This window comes from Mustela putorius, unplaced genomic scaffold (genome assembly GCF_011764305.1).
Source record: "Mustela putorius furo isolate JIRA1106 unplaced genomic scaffold, ASM1176430v1.1 tig00000275_pilon_pilon_pilon, whole genome shotgun sequence".
Classification (NCBI taxonomy): domain Eukaryota; kingdom Metazoa; phylum Chordata; class Mammalia; order Carnivora; family Mustelidae; genus Mustela; species Mustela putorius.
In genome coordinates this window covers 8392983-8405737 of record NW_025421341.1, presented here as the reverse complement: position 1 = coordinate 8405737, position 12755 = coordinate 8392983, and the positions used below count along the sequence as shown (strand labels likewise).

The 12755-nt window shown below is 37.0% G+C and overlaps 1 protein-coding gene across 1 annotated transcript in view; it reads right to left on the bottom strand.

Moving 5' to 3' along the window:
• FAM117B (family with sequence similarity 117 member B) overlaps positions 1-12755 on the bottom strand; it is a 71373-nt gene that overhangs the window by 15952 nt on the left and 42666 nt on the right. Inside the window, exons 3-4 of the mRNA XM_045078581.1 lie at positions 10085-10177; positions 8498-8611 (exon numbers count right to left, since the gene is read on the bottom strand). Of these exons, the coding sequence (XP_044934516.1) occupies positions 8498-8611; positions 10085-10177 (207 nt within the window). The remainder of the gene's footprint in view (positions 1-8497; positions 8612-10084; positions 10178-12755) is intronic.

The following is a 12755-nucleotide window of genomic DNA, read 5'->3' as shown; positions in this document are numbered from 1 at the left end:
AGAATGGGGACTTGATCCAATATAAGAAAGGAAGTACTGAGGTGACAGGAAACAGAGTCAGACTAAAAAAGCAGTCAGAAGCAATCTACAGCTCACTCGTCTGGAGTGGAGCGCGTATTCGAACATTTCTGTCACGCACTCATCCTCCCTCTGCCTGGGCTCTTCCTGTGTCCGGAAATAATGGCAGAGCAGAACACCGGCAGAGACAAAGATCTCAGGAGTTAGTACATATTTAATAAATACGGGGTTTTTTTCCTTTTAACTGAAAGATACTCAACTCTAAGCTTAATTTTCTTTTCTCAATGTCACAAAAATAATAGCTTGCACTGGATGGCATTTTCAGATATGCATTTGGTTTATAACTGCTAAGTTACAGAAATGAAAAAGGAGACTAGAAGGGAAGGATGCTCTGACAAGGTCTTTTGCAAAATGCTGACCTTCTTGGATTTTAGAATCATAAATACCTTAGTAACAGGAAGCCCAAGTTTTCTGGCTGTTATGTTGGGAAATGCACCTACACAGAAATTGCCAGTATCGTAACCGACTGTACACATGGTTACTGCTTGTCAAGGTAGCTGAGAAGTCACGCCCTACACAGCCGGTAAGAAGTTCTTCTCAAATAGAATCCAAAGAGCAGCAAGTATTTATCAACAGTTTAGTTTGTTTAAAGCAAAGCAAAAAAAAAAGAAGGAAAAGAAAGACAACTGCCACCTCCTTAAGGTCAACACAGCATTTTAGGTAAATGAAGCAAAGGTTCAACTGTAATTACTCTAACTACTTATATGATTTGAAGACAAGTAATCCACTCAAGCTGCCTGGGAGAGACTTTCTTCATTAAACACACTATGACTGTTCCAGAAGTAGAAGGTAATAGGCCTCTGATTTCATTCCTCACATAAACCATACTCTAAATTATCTTAAAAAAAAATTATTAAACTTTCACACTTCATTTCAAGGATGCCTAGGGAATTTTATGTGCATGTGTGTGTAATTTATTTTTCCCATATCTATATAGGTTTCTGTAATAAAATTTGTATTTCTAAATATAAGTCAGTATATGCAAATATAAGTGAGTTATCTTTAACTGAGAAATCATCTTCAGACAGCACTGAAAGATTAAAAGCTCTTCATTGTACTGAGGTAAAATCTCTCCTTTCCTAAGATCTATCCTTTGGAAACATCAAGAATAAGGATCTCCTATTTTCTCAACTTTTGTTTCTTTCTCTTCAAATCAGAGTATCTTCCAATCAATTAAAGGTTTAAATTAGATGAATCACCATTTAAAGTTTTATTTTTCTACTTATGTTCTCCATATGTCTATATATATTACAGTTTAAAGATCAAATTCTGCCTGGGGCAGCTGGCTGGCTTAGTGGGTTTTAAGCATCTGCTTTGGCTCAGGTCATGATTTCAGGGTCCTGGGATGGGGCCCCATGTCAGGATCCCTGCTCCGCGGGGAGTCTGCTTGTCCCTCTCCCTCTGCTCCCCCCAACTCATTTTCTCTCTTTCTCGCTCTAATAAATAAATAAAATCTTGAAAAACAGAACAAGATCAAATTCTGTCTAAAAGCTGAGAGCCAACAAAGAAAGAAAAGACCACCAAAAGGTTTGGCCAATCCCAAATCTTCTAAGATCAATCTACAACTTAAATACCTGTTTCAAAGTGTGGAGGTAAGACTGTGTATAACAGAGAGAAAGATAGGAAGAAAATCCACTGAAGCAGTAGCTGAATAGGGAAAAGAAATACAGTTAAATTTTCGAAGGAAGAAAAATGTGCTTTAAGAGGAAAGTAGTATAGAAAAAGATCTAGTCAGCAATTCAGCAGAGATCTAGGAGAGAAATGTGTGCCAGAATGTACCAAATCTGAGCCCAACATAACAAAAGGGAGGGAAAAACTGTCTGGAGTGGTAAAAGAAGAAGAAAAAAAATCAGAACACATCGGAAAAAAAAAGCCTTCGTATCTTATGGGTTTTGAACCGGGTCTTCTGTGTGGCCCTGATCCCTCCTGCCCTGTCCCCCTTACTCTGGTCCTGGCCTCCAGCAATCACTGTTCTCATCCGGCACCCCGCTTTGTTCTTCTACGCTGCAGCTATACTGTTTAATAAAGGACATATCCCAAGTACCTACTCTTTTGATTTCTAAGTGGTAAAATCTTTAAGAATTGAAGAATAGCAGTGCAGAGCAGCAATTTTCATATTGAAGGTACAATGCCCTTCATTCCTCAGGTGTCAATACGTTTTTTTTCCTTTTCTACCTCACTATCCCTTTGCCCTCAAACCCACCTAGGCTGCTGCAAAACTACAGTGTCCCCAGCCCGTATGAAGTAAGAAAATCCAATGGGAGGGCTTTCTTGCTTGACGCTCTAACAAACGGCTAGAAAACACCTCCATGATATTTAATTCTCACCTCTACATTAGTTTATGGGGTGTGAAGATGCTTGCGCCTACACTCCTCTGTTACTAACATCTGATTCTAATCCCTAAACAATTTTGAAATGTGTTGGCTGTATTTTCTAAATGAGAGTATTTCTTGAAATACTCCCTAAAAATATGACATTTTAAGCATCTGAAGGCTTCATCAATTTTGGAAACCAATGAAATATGAAAGATTCTCTTCGAAGAAGCTGGCAGCATTTATTCCTCATACAAATGATTTTCCCCCTGAATTTCCAAGGAAAGAACCACTCAAAAAAGTATGTGAGAATTCTTTTCTAACTGTAATAAAACCATCATGAGCCCAAGAAAAAGACGTTTTGTTAACTAGTGGTTGTAGAGTATACTACTATGAGAACAGCAATATTGACCCTTGATTGTTGCAAAACACTAAGGAACACTAAAGGAATTTCCTCAGTAAAAGTAATCCACATAACATGAAATACAAACAAAACATTTTAATAACCTGGAAAGTCCATCAAGAGAAAAATCAAAGATCCCTTCCCCCAAATATTCAAATTTCTTAACCAAATAATAGAAAATCTATCCCTAGAAAAGTAAAATACAGAAAAAGCTTTAAGCACAGAGATACTGGACCCCAACTAAATGGCCGAAATTTGGGAGATGCTCCACAGAATGTTAAAAAATATATAAAGAATAAAATATGGTATGATCGCAACAAAAATGCAAAGAAAAAAGATGATGTCTTTAGAGGATGAGACTCTGGATGGTTTTTTTCTATTTGATTTTTTAAAAAATAACTTTATTGAGATAAAATTTTTCTATTTGGTATATTTTGTTTCTAAAATTTCTGTGATAAGCATATAAATACTTTTAGTAATAAAAGCTGGGGGTGTCCAGCTGGTTCCATCAGTAGAACATACAACTCTTTTTTTTTTTTTTTTTAAGATTTTACTTATTTATTTGACAGACAGAGATCACAAGTAGGCAGAGATGCAGGCAGAGAGAGAGAGAGAGGAAGAGAAACAGGCTTACCGCTGAGCAGAGAGCCTGATGCGGGGCTCAATCCTAGGACCCTGGGATCATGACCAGAGCCGAAGGCAGAGGTTTTAACCCACTGAGCCACCCAGGCACCCCATGAGTAGAACATACCACTCTTGCGGTTATGAGTTCGAGCCCCATGTTGGGTTCAGAGATTACTTCAAAAAAAAAGGCCCAAAAATTAAAAAAAAAAAAAGCTTAAAAAAAATAAGTTCAATATGAAATTTGTAGAAAAGCCTAGTGAGAACCCAACTGGTTCATTATTTCTTTTATATTAGGTCCTACCTCAAAGAGCCCCAATGTGGGGCTTGATCTCAGGACCCTGAGATCATGACCTGAGCCGAAGGCAGAGGCTTTAAGCCACTGAGCCACCCAGGCGCCCCTCCAGTTTATTTTTTGGTTTCTACCATCTCATCTATTATTTCTAGACAAATATATTGCATTTTATGTATTTGTTTTTAATGCTGGTTGGCAGATATTTTTGGTAAGAGCTTACTGAAATATAACTCACAATACCATATCATTCACCCATTTAAAGTGTAAAACTGTTTTAATGATTATTGAAGAATTTTGCAACCATTATAATTAATTTTAGAAGCACACTAAAAAAAAATCCCTTACCCATCAGCAGTCACTCCATTTCCACCCGAGCCTCCCAGCAACAGGCAATCACCAATCTATAATGTGTCTCTTTAGATCTGCCTATTCTGGACATTTAAGGTGAATCATATGTGTTCTTTAGTGTCTAGTTCTTTCAATTAGTGTAATGTTCTCAAGGTTCCCCCATGCTGTTGCATGCCTCAGTACTCCCTTTTTATGACTGGATAATATTCCATTGATGGATACACTATATTTTATTTATCCATTCACTGGTTGATAAATATCTGGGTTGTTTCCAAATTTTATGAGCCTTGCTGTTATGAACATTTGTGTACAAGTCTTTTTTTTTAAGATTTATTTTTTTTTCAAGATTTTATTCATTTGATAGACAGCAAGAGAGGGAACACAAGCAGCGGGAGTGAGAGAGGGAGAAGCAGGCCTCCCATCGAGTAGAGAGCCAGACAGACACTTAACAACTGAGCCACCCAGGCGCCCCTGTTTATTTTAAAGATTTTATTTATTTATTTGAGAGAGAGATAATGAGAGAGAACACAAGCTGGGAGGAGGGGAAGAGGGAGAAGCAGACCCCCCGCTGAGGGGGAGCCTCATACAGGACTTGATCCTGGGCCTTTTGGATCAAGACCTGAGCCCAAGGCAGAGGCTTAATGACTGAGCCCCCCAGGCAATCCCCCCCACTGGAATTCTTAATTGCATTTCACTACCGAACAAGGAATGATGGCACTTTTTCAGGTGCTTAGTGGCTAGTTGTGTATCTTCTTTGGAGAACTCCCTATTTAGATCCTTTGCTCATCTTAAAATTGGGTTATCTTTTTATTACTAGCCACAAGAATTCTGTATATATTCTAAATACAAGTGCTTTATCAAATAACATGATCTGCAAATATCTTTTGTCAGTTATATTTTTACTTTTTTGGTAAAGTGTCTTTTGAAGCACAAAAGTTTTTAATTTTGATAAAATCCAATATATCTCCTTTGTTTTGCACTTTTGATGTCACGCCTAACAAACCACAGCCTAATCCAACCCCACATTTGAGCCTATGTTTTCATCCAAGAGCTTTTAGTATCAGCTCTTACATTTAGGTCTTTGGTCCATTTTAAGTTACTTTTGTACACGGTGTGAGGTAGATGGATGTATTTTTTTTTAACTCATATTTTATTTTTTAAAGATTTTATTTATTTGAGAGAGAATGAGAGTGAGAGAGAGCATGAGAGGGGAGAGGGTCAAAGGGAGAAGCAGACTCCCCACTGAGCAGGCAGCCCGATGCGGGACTCGATCCTGGGACTCCAGGATCATGACCTGAGATGAAGGCAGTTGCTTAACCAACCCAGCCACCCAGGCACCCCTTAACTCGTATTTTTTTTTTTAAGATTTTATTTATTTGACAGAGAGAGAGAGAGAGATCACAAATAGGTAGAGAGGCAGGCAGAGAGAGAGGGGGAAGCTCTCTCTGCCGAGCAGAGAGCCTGATGTGGGACTCGATCCCAGGACCCTGAGATCATGATTCGAGCAGAAGGCAGAGGCTTAACCCACTGAGCCACCCAGGCGCCCCTTAACTCGTAGTTTAAAGGCTAGAATTGGCATTACCCTTTTACTCCTATCTCTCCACCACTCTCCTCTGATCATCACCTCACACACATTTAAAAAACTCAGATTCTGAAGTCAAAATGCCTGGGTTAGAATATGAGCTTTGTCTCATATGACCTAAAGCAAGATTCCTTAATTCTCTGGGCCTTAATTACCTTGTCTGTAAGACAAGGACAGTAACAAGCCCCACCCCAAAAATGAGGATTAAACGCTAATAATACATACAAAAGCGGAGTAGTGTTTGCCATATTGTAAGCACTTAACAGACTTCAACTATTAATTACTGCTTTCTAAATACCACTCAGATTTGGCCATTCTCTCTAGCACCATAGCTCCTAGCTTATTTTAGGCCACTGTCATTTCGTACTTGGATTATAAACCCTATTCTCTTTTAAAAAAAATATTTTATTTATTTATGTTTGTGTGTCAGAAAGAGAGAGAGAGCGAGCACAAGCAAGGGGGACCTGTAGAGGGAGAAGAAGAATCGGGCTCCCTGCTGAGCCCCAATGTGGGGCTCGATCCCAGGACCCTAAGATCATGACCTGAGCCGAAGGCAGACCCCTTAACTGACTGAGCCACCCAGGTGCCCCTATAAACCTATAAATGGTTTTCCTGCCTCTAATCTTGTCCTCCTCCAAATTTATTCTCTACTCTGAACTGACAATAACCACTATTAAAATCAATCTGCCGCATTTAAAAAAGTAGTTTTTTGATGCCTCTAAGATGAAGTCCAAACTTCTTAATAAATGAGACATTAAGGCTTTCAGGTGTGGCTGCTATTTAACTCTCTAGCCTAATCTCTTACTAGTACTCCTACCTGGAGCCATGATTTCTTCCACCTCTAGAAGACTAGCTCAGTCAGCTTGCAGGAATCTGCTTAGACACAAATTGCTCCGAAAAGCCTTTATAGATGGCTCCAGAGCCAGTCCAAGGATAATTAATACCCCTTCTGTAACAGTGTCAACTCTCCCAAACACTACCAACACATTCATGACACGGGGTAGTAATTTTTTACTTTCAGCTATCTGAGACTTTGGTGGGGGGTGGCAATTTATCACTGCATCCCCAATGAGTACTAGTATGAGCTATATCGTAGATATTTAATAAATGTTGCACGGATGGAGGAATGACCTCAAAAAGTATACAATCTCCAAGTGGTACTTTTCTCCACTAGAGAGAGAACCAACTAAAAACCAAAGCTGTTCACTTCACAGAATCATGTTCCACAGTCTGAAAGTTTCAATGACACACAACCACCACGGCACAGCTCATGTACTCATCTCTGGTTGGCGATGAGTGCTCAAAAAACTCAAGATGTTTGCCGCGTCAAGTGTACAAAACTCAAGTTACATAAATTTACTTTTCAAGTTACTCTATTTTCTAGTCCTTACCTTCTCTGGGAAGAGATGTTTCAGAGTTAAACATGAAATCTGTGCAAATGCCAATAATGTTATTCAACTTTTAAGAGGGAAGAGACAAATTTTGGTTAATTTTACTACTTTAATTGCTAATTTTAATGCAACTTAAAAAAAATCACTTTAGAAACTTACTAACTCCTAAAACATATCACGTAATTCAATAAAGTTCAATCGTAACTCTTATTCTACCTGAGGATAAAAATATGAGTTTGGAGATAAAAGGTGGCCTTATCTCTCAGAAATACATACAAATTATTAATGGATAAATTAGAGGGAGTAGAAGGTTGGCAAATTCACCTATAAAGCCACCTGAGTCTATAGCCTTTTGAAAGTAAGAGTTTGGTTTTGAGTTAGTATTCCAATTTTGACAGTTATTAATCTATTCAAATTTTTCATTTTTTAATTTTTTCAATTTTGTATTTTCTACTTCTCCAAACATAAATGCAGTTTTTTTAAGGTATTTAAATGTATTACTGTGTACTCACATTTAATAATTAAAATACCTTATAAATGGAAAAAAGCTGTTAGAAACTACAACCAAACTATAAATTTATGAAGTTGAATTTGACCCATGTATCAACATTTAGGGGCGAAATTAATTCAAAAAAACATACACTTCTACTTTCTCTTGAAAAAAAAACCACATATACTTGGCTATCAGAAGCTATCACCCTATAAAAAGGGTGGGCAAACTTTTTCTTGCTCTTTTTGACAAGGATGCCATATGATTTCAATCCGGTTAAAGAGAAATGCTCCCTGGATGAGCCATCAAGAGCCGTTCAGGGATGCCTGGGTGGCTCAGTTGGTTAAGCAGCTGTCTTCGGCTCAGGTCATGATCCCAGGGTCCTGGGATCGAGTCCCACATCGGGCTCCTTGCTCAGCAGGGAGCCTGCTTCTCCCTCTGCCTCTGCCTGCCTCTCTGTCTGCCTGTGCTCGCTCGCTCTCTCTCTCTCCCTCTGTCCCTGACAAATAAATAAAATCTTTAAAAAAAAAAAAAAAGCCGTTCATCAGGTTCTCTACAGGAATCAAAGCAGTTAAAGGTTTTCCCCTACTAAAAGATTCTATGAGATGTATCATTATTATCCTCAATCTTCAGATGAGGAAATTGAGACTTAGAACAGGTTGTTCATCCCGGGTCCAATTCTATAGCCAATGCTTCTCTTTCTCTATTAGTCTGCCTCAGTATACTGAACTGATAAAGACACAAATACGTAATCAAAATATGTGATTAGCTATGCCCTCTAAAAGTCAAATCACAGATCACTAAAGGAAAGTATCACTTATCAACTTAGTATTCTAGGTTTTTTTTTTTTTATTAAGGCTGATTCAGTATTTAATCACTGTTTCAAATTTCTGTCCAGAAGAGTTACCTATAAAATAACATATCTGCAGGAAAACAACAAATCCCTTGTTTGGATTTTGCAGTATTTGTGCTCTTACCTGACACTGGTTAATAGCTGCATGGTTGCCATGGAATGGAGACTGTCTTTCTTTATCTCGATGATGTCGACTGCTGTGTTTACTTCTCTGCAACTGCTGGCGTAATTTTGCAATCTGAAAAGGAGAAGAATAAAAAGTAAATTTAAAAAGTGCATCAGAGTTTTCCAAGCTACATAAAACATATCCTTCCTTAATAAGAATCAGTAAAATTATCCCTTATTAAATCTTTTCTTTTAAAACCCTGTCTCTCGGGGCGCCTGCGTGGCGACTGCCTTCGGCTCAGGTCATGATCCTGGAGTCCTGGGATCGAGTCCCACATCAGACTCCTTGCTCAGGGGAAATTCCCAGGAAGTCTCCTTCTCCCGTTTACCTCTCTCCTCTCATGCTCTCTCTCTCTCAAATAAATAAATAAAATCATTAAAAATAATAATAATAAAAAAATAAAACCCTGTCTCTCTCTCTCTCTCTCTCTCTCACACACACACACACACACACAAAATAGAAAAAATAAAACCCTGTCACAAAATCTGATTTACTGCATGAAATTTATATATATACATATACACACCCATTATGTGTGCATATATGTGTATCTTTCTTTTGAAGAGAAATAAAAATTATGTTCCAACACTGTTCAGAGCCTTCGAGCCTCCCAGTACTAAACCAATGAAGTTTTCAGCATTTAGAATAACATTGTAACTTTCAGAAAGAATTTAAAAATAATGAAAATTATTCTCACTGTCCTAAAAATGAGTGATTTTATTTAGATTTCTTTAAACACCTAGTCTTCAATAGCTCCAAAAATTTAACAGTATTTAAAAATCAATTCAAGCCATGAAATGCATTCACAGACACAATCTTTACATAACAAATATAATTTCAATCAATATTCTATATTACTCCTTGAGTAAATCTTTAGTTCTCTATTATGTAAAGTAGAAACATCATAATTTTAAGCACAGAAAATGGTAATCAGCATAGGGCCACAATCAACTTGGTTGTATTGGGTTACTGAATTTCGAAAATACTACCATTATATACAGAAATAATAAATGTGAATCTGTTGTATCATTACAATTTTACATCTCTGATGCTTAGGTTATGTTAACAGGTACGGACTCTGGGAGTGCCTGGGTGGCTCAGTCGGTTAAGCATCTGTCTTCTGCTCAGTTCATGATCCCAGGCTCCTGGGATCGAGTCCTGCATTGGACTCTCTGCTTGGTGGGGAGTCTGCTTCTCTCTCTGCCCCTCACCCCACTTATGCTCTCTCTCAAATAAATAAATTTTAAAAATCTTAAAAACAAAAACAAAACAGGTATGGACTCTGGTTTAATAAAACAAAAGGAGAAAGAAAAAGATAAGCTGATAAGTAATGTGTACACTTCCCTCATTCAAATCTTCATCCAATCAATGTAATAACTATTTTCATTATTTTTCAAGTAAACAAAACAACCAAAAAAATAAAAACAAAAACAACACAAAACAAAACAATGGAAAGTGACAAATCCTTATTGCCTACAACTTCAAGGAACTAGCCAAGGAAGGGATCAAACTTCCACATCCAGTTCTTGGACCCATTTTCCTGACCTCTTTAAGTTGATCTGTACTGCCCCACGACGCTGATCGCTTGTGAGACCCTTTCTTCTTTTCAGAGTATTCTTCGGCCCATGCACTCTCTGTCTATAATGGGAAAAAGAGGGAAGGGGTAAGTTAACCATTTAACAATAAATGTATACCATATTTGCAACAGGATGGATGGACCTGAAGGGCATTATGTTCCATCAAATAAGTCAGGCAGAGAAAGACAAATACCATTTGATCTTACATGTGGAATCTAAAAAACAAACTCAGAGAAAAAGGAATCAGATTTGTGCTTATCAGAGGCACAAGGGGGAGGTGGATGAAGGTGATCTCAAGGTACAAACCTCCAGTTATAAGATAAATAAGTACTGGAGATGTAATGTATAGTAAGATGAATATACTTCATACCACTATATGGTATACTTGAAAACTGCCAGAAGAGTAGATCCTAAAAGTTCTCATCAGAAGAAAAAAAAAATTTTTTTCAACCTATATGAGGTAATGGATGTTAACTAAACTCACTGTGACAATCATTTCATAATATGTGTATTCCAAGTCATACTGTACAAAAACTTAAACAGTGCTGTGTATGTCAATTTTATCTCAATAAACCTGAAAACGTTTCATTTCTTTAAAAAGTATACACTTTTCTATTATACAATGCATTCCCATTAAAGAAAATTAAGGACTAGGTTATTTAAAATAGCACAATAACCCAAAATTCTTCTAGCAGCACTTATTTTAATTATAATATTTTTGCCTATTTCCTTCATTTCTATTATTAATAAATGCTTAGTTATTATTTTTACATAAGTATAGCATTTGTTGAGCATACTAATAATAGCTAACATTCCTGTGATCTTATTATGTGCTAGGCACTTTGCTTCGTAGAAGTATAGTGAAAGGTCTTCCCCCTATTATCTGATTGAATATATATAAGAAGCTCTACAGGTTCTGCAGATAAGGAGGTCTGGTAAGTTGCCTAATGTCTCACAGCTGAGAAGTGGCAAAGCCAAGATAAAAATCTAAGACTCTGGAGTTCATAATCTTAACATCTATACAATGTCTGGACTTGATTTAGGTATCTGCAAAAGTATAGCCTCACAAATGGTAAATCCTTAGTGGTTCTACAAAATCCAGAATTCAAACACATTGTATTAGGAGAAAAAAAATACAAATGAGTTCTTACTATGTGAAAATATGCTCAGTCTCACCAGTAAGAACCAAGTTAAAACCGCTGAGACTGGGCAATCTGATAAGTATTTTCCTGTATTGCTGGTGAATTGCAAATTAGTACAGCCTTTACAGAAGGAGGACTAAGCAACTGCTGTCAATGTTACAAATGCATATACTGTTGACTCACCTTCTTTTGTAATTTATCATGCAGATGTACAAAATATATATCTTTGTGAACAAAATGATATAGCCTATTATTCCCAGTACCACTATTTTTACAAGTAAAAGATTAGAATGTAAACAAAGGATTTGTTAAATAAATAATGGTGTGTCTTAACAAAAGAATACTTATTCAGGTATAAAAAATGAATAAGGAAATTCACAATAATCTCTGTGAGATTGTTAAGTGAAAAACTCAAGGCTCCTCACAGTGTGCATAGCAACTTCCGTTAACCAGTGCCACTAGAAGGAATATACACTATGTAAAATATCTCTGCAAGGATATACATGGTAACATAAGTAACATTAACAGTGGCCGCCTCATGGGAGGAAGATCCTTCCTTCACTGTATATACTTCTGTACCTCTTAAATTTTGTTTTGTAGTGTAAGGATGAATATATGGCCTGTTCAAAACAATACCTCTCTATATGCGGATAGGAGTGGAGGGCAGGCCTTTTAGGAGAGAATCTTTCTATATGGATAGAGTAATGTCCTTAAATAAAAAACAAGGTTGTAAAAGAATATATACACATCACATATATAGTATTCCTGCCAAAAATGTAGTAACTTGAATTAATTGTGGAAAAAAACAAAAACCAAAACCACTCAAGTTGACAATACTCAACAAAAATACTGGCTTATTCTCTTAAAAAAAAAACCAGGTCAGAAAAGACAAAGAAAAGCTAAGGAACTGTTTCAGATTAAAAGATATTAAAAAAACATAACATCTAAATGCTGTGTTGCTTCTTGACCGGATCCTGGCTTACAGGAGAAAATACTACAGAGAATATAACTGAGGAAACTTAAAAGCACCGTATCAATGTTAAATCTCCTGGATTTGGTAATCACTTTGGTAATTTTTATTTAAGTCCTTTTTCATATATATGTTTAAGTATTTGAAAAGAGTCAGAGTGTCTGTGACTTACTAATAATTAGTAAATAGTAACAACAGAAATTATTACCTATACTAAAAAAGAAAAAACCAAAAAATGTTTGTTGGTGAATAAGGTGAAGAGTCTACTGGTATTTAATCTACTGTTCTTACATTTTTCTATAAGTGAGACTTTTTCAAAATAAAAAGATTTTTTACGGGGCGCCTGGGTGGCTCAGCAGGTTAAGCCGCTGCCTTCGGCTCGGGTCATGAACTCGGAGTCCTGGGATCGAGCCCCACATCGGGCTCTCTGCTCAGCAGGGAGCCTGCTTCCTCCTCTCTCTCTGCCTGCCTCTCTGCCTGCTTGTGATCTCTCTCAAATAAATAAATAAAATCTTAAAAAAAAAAAT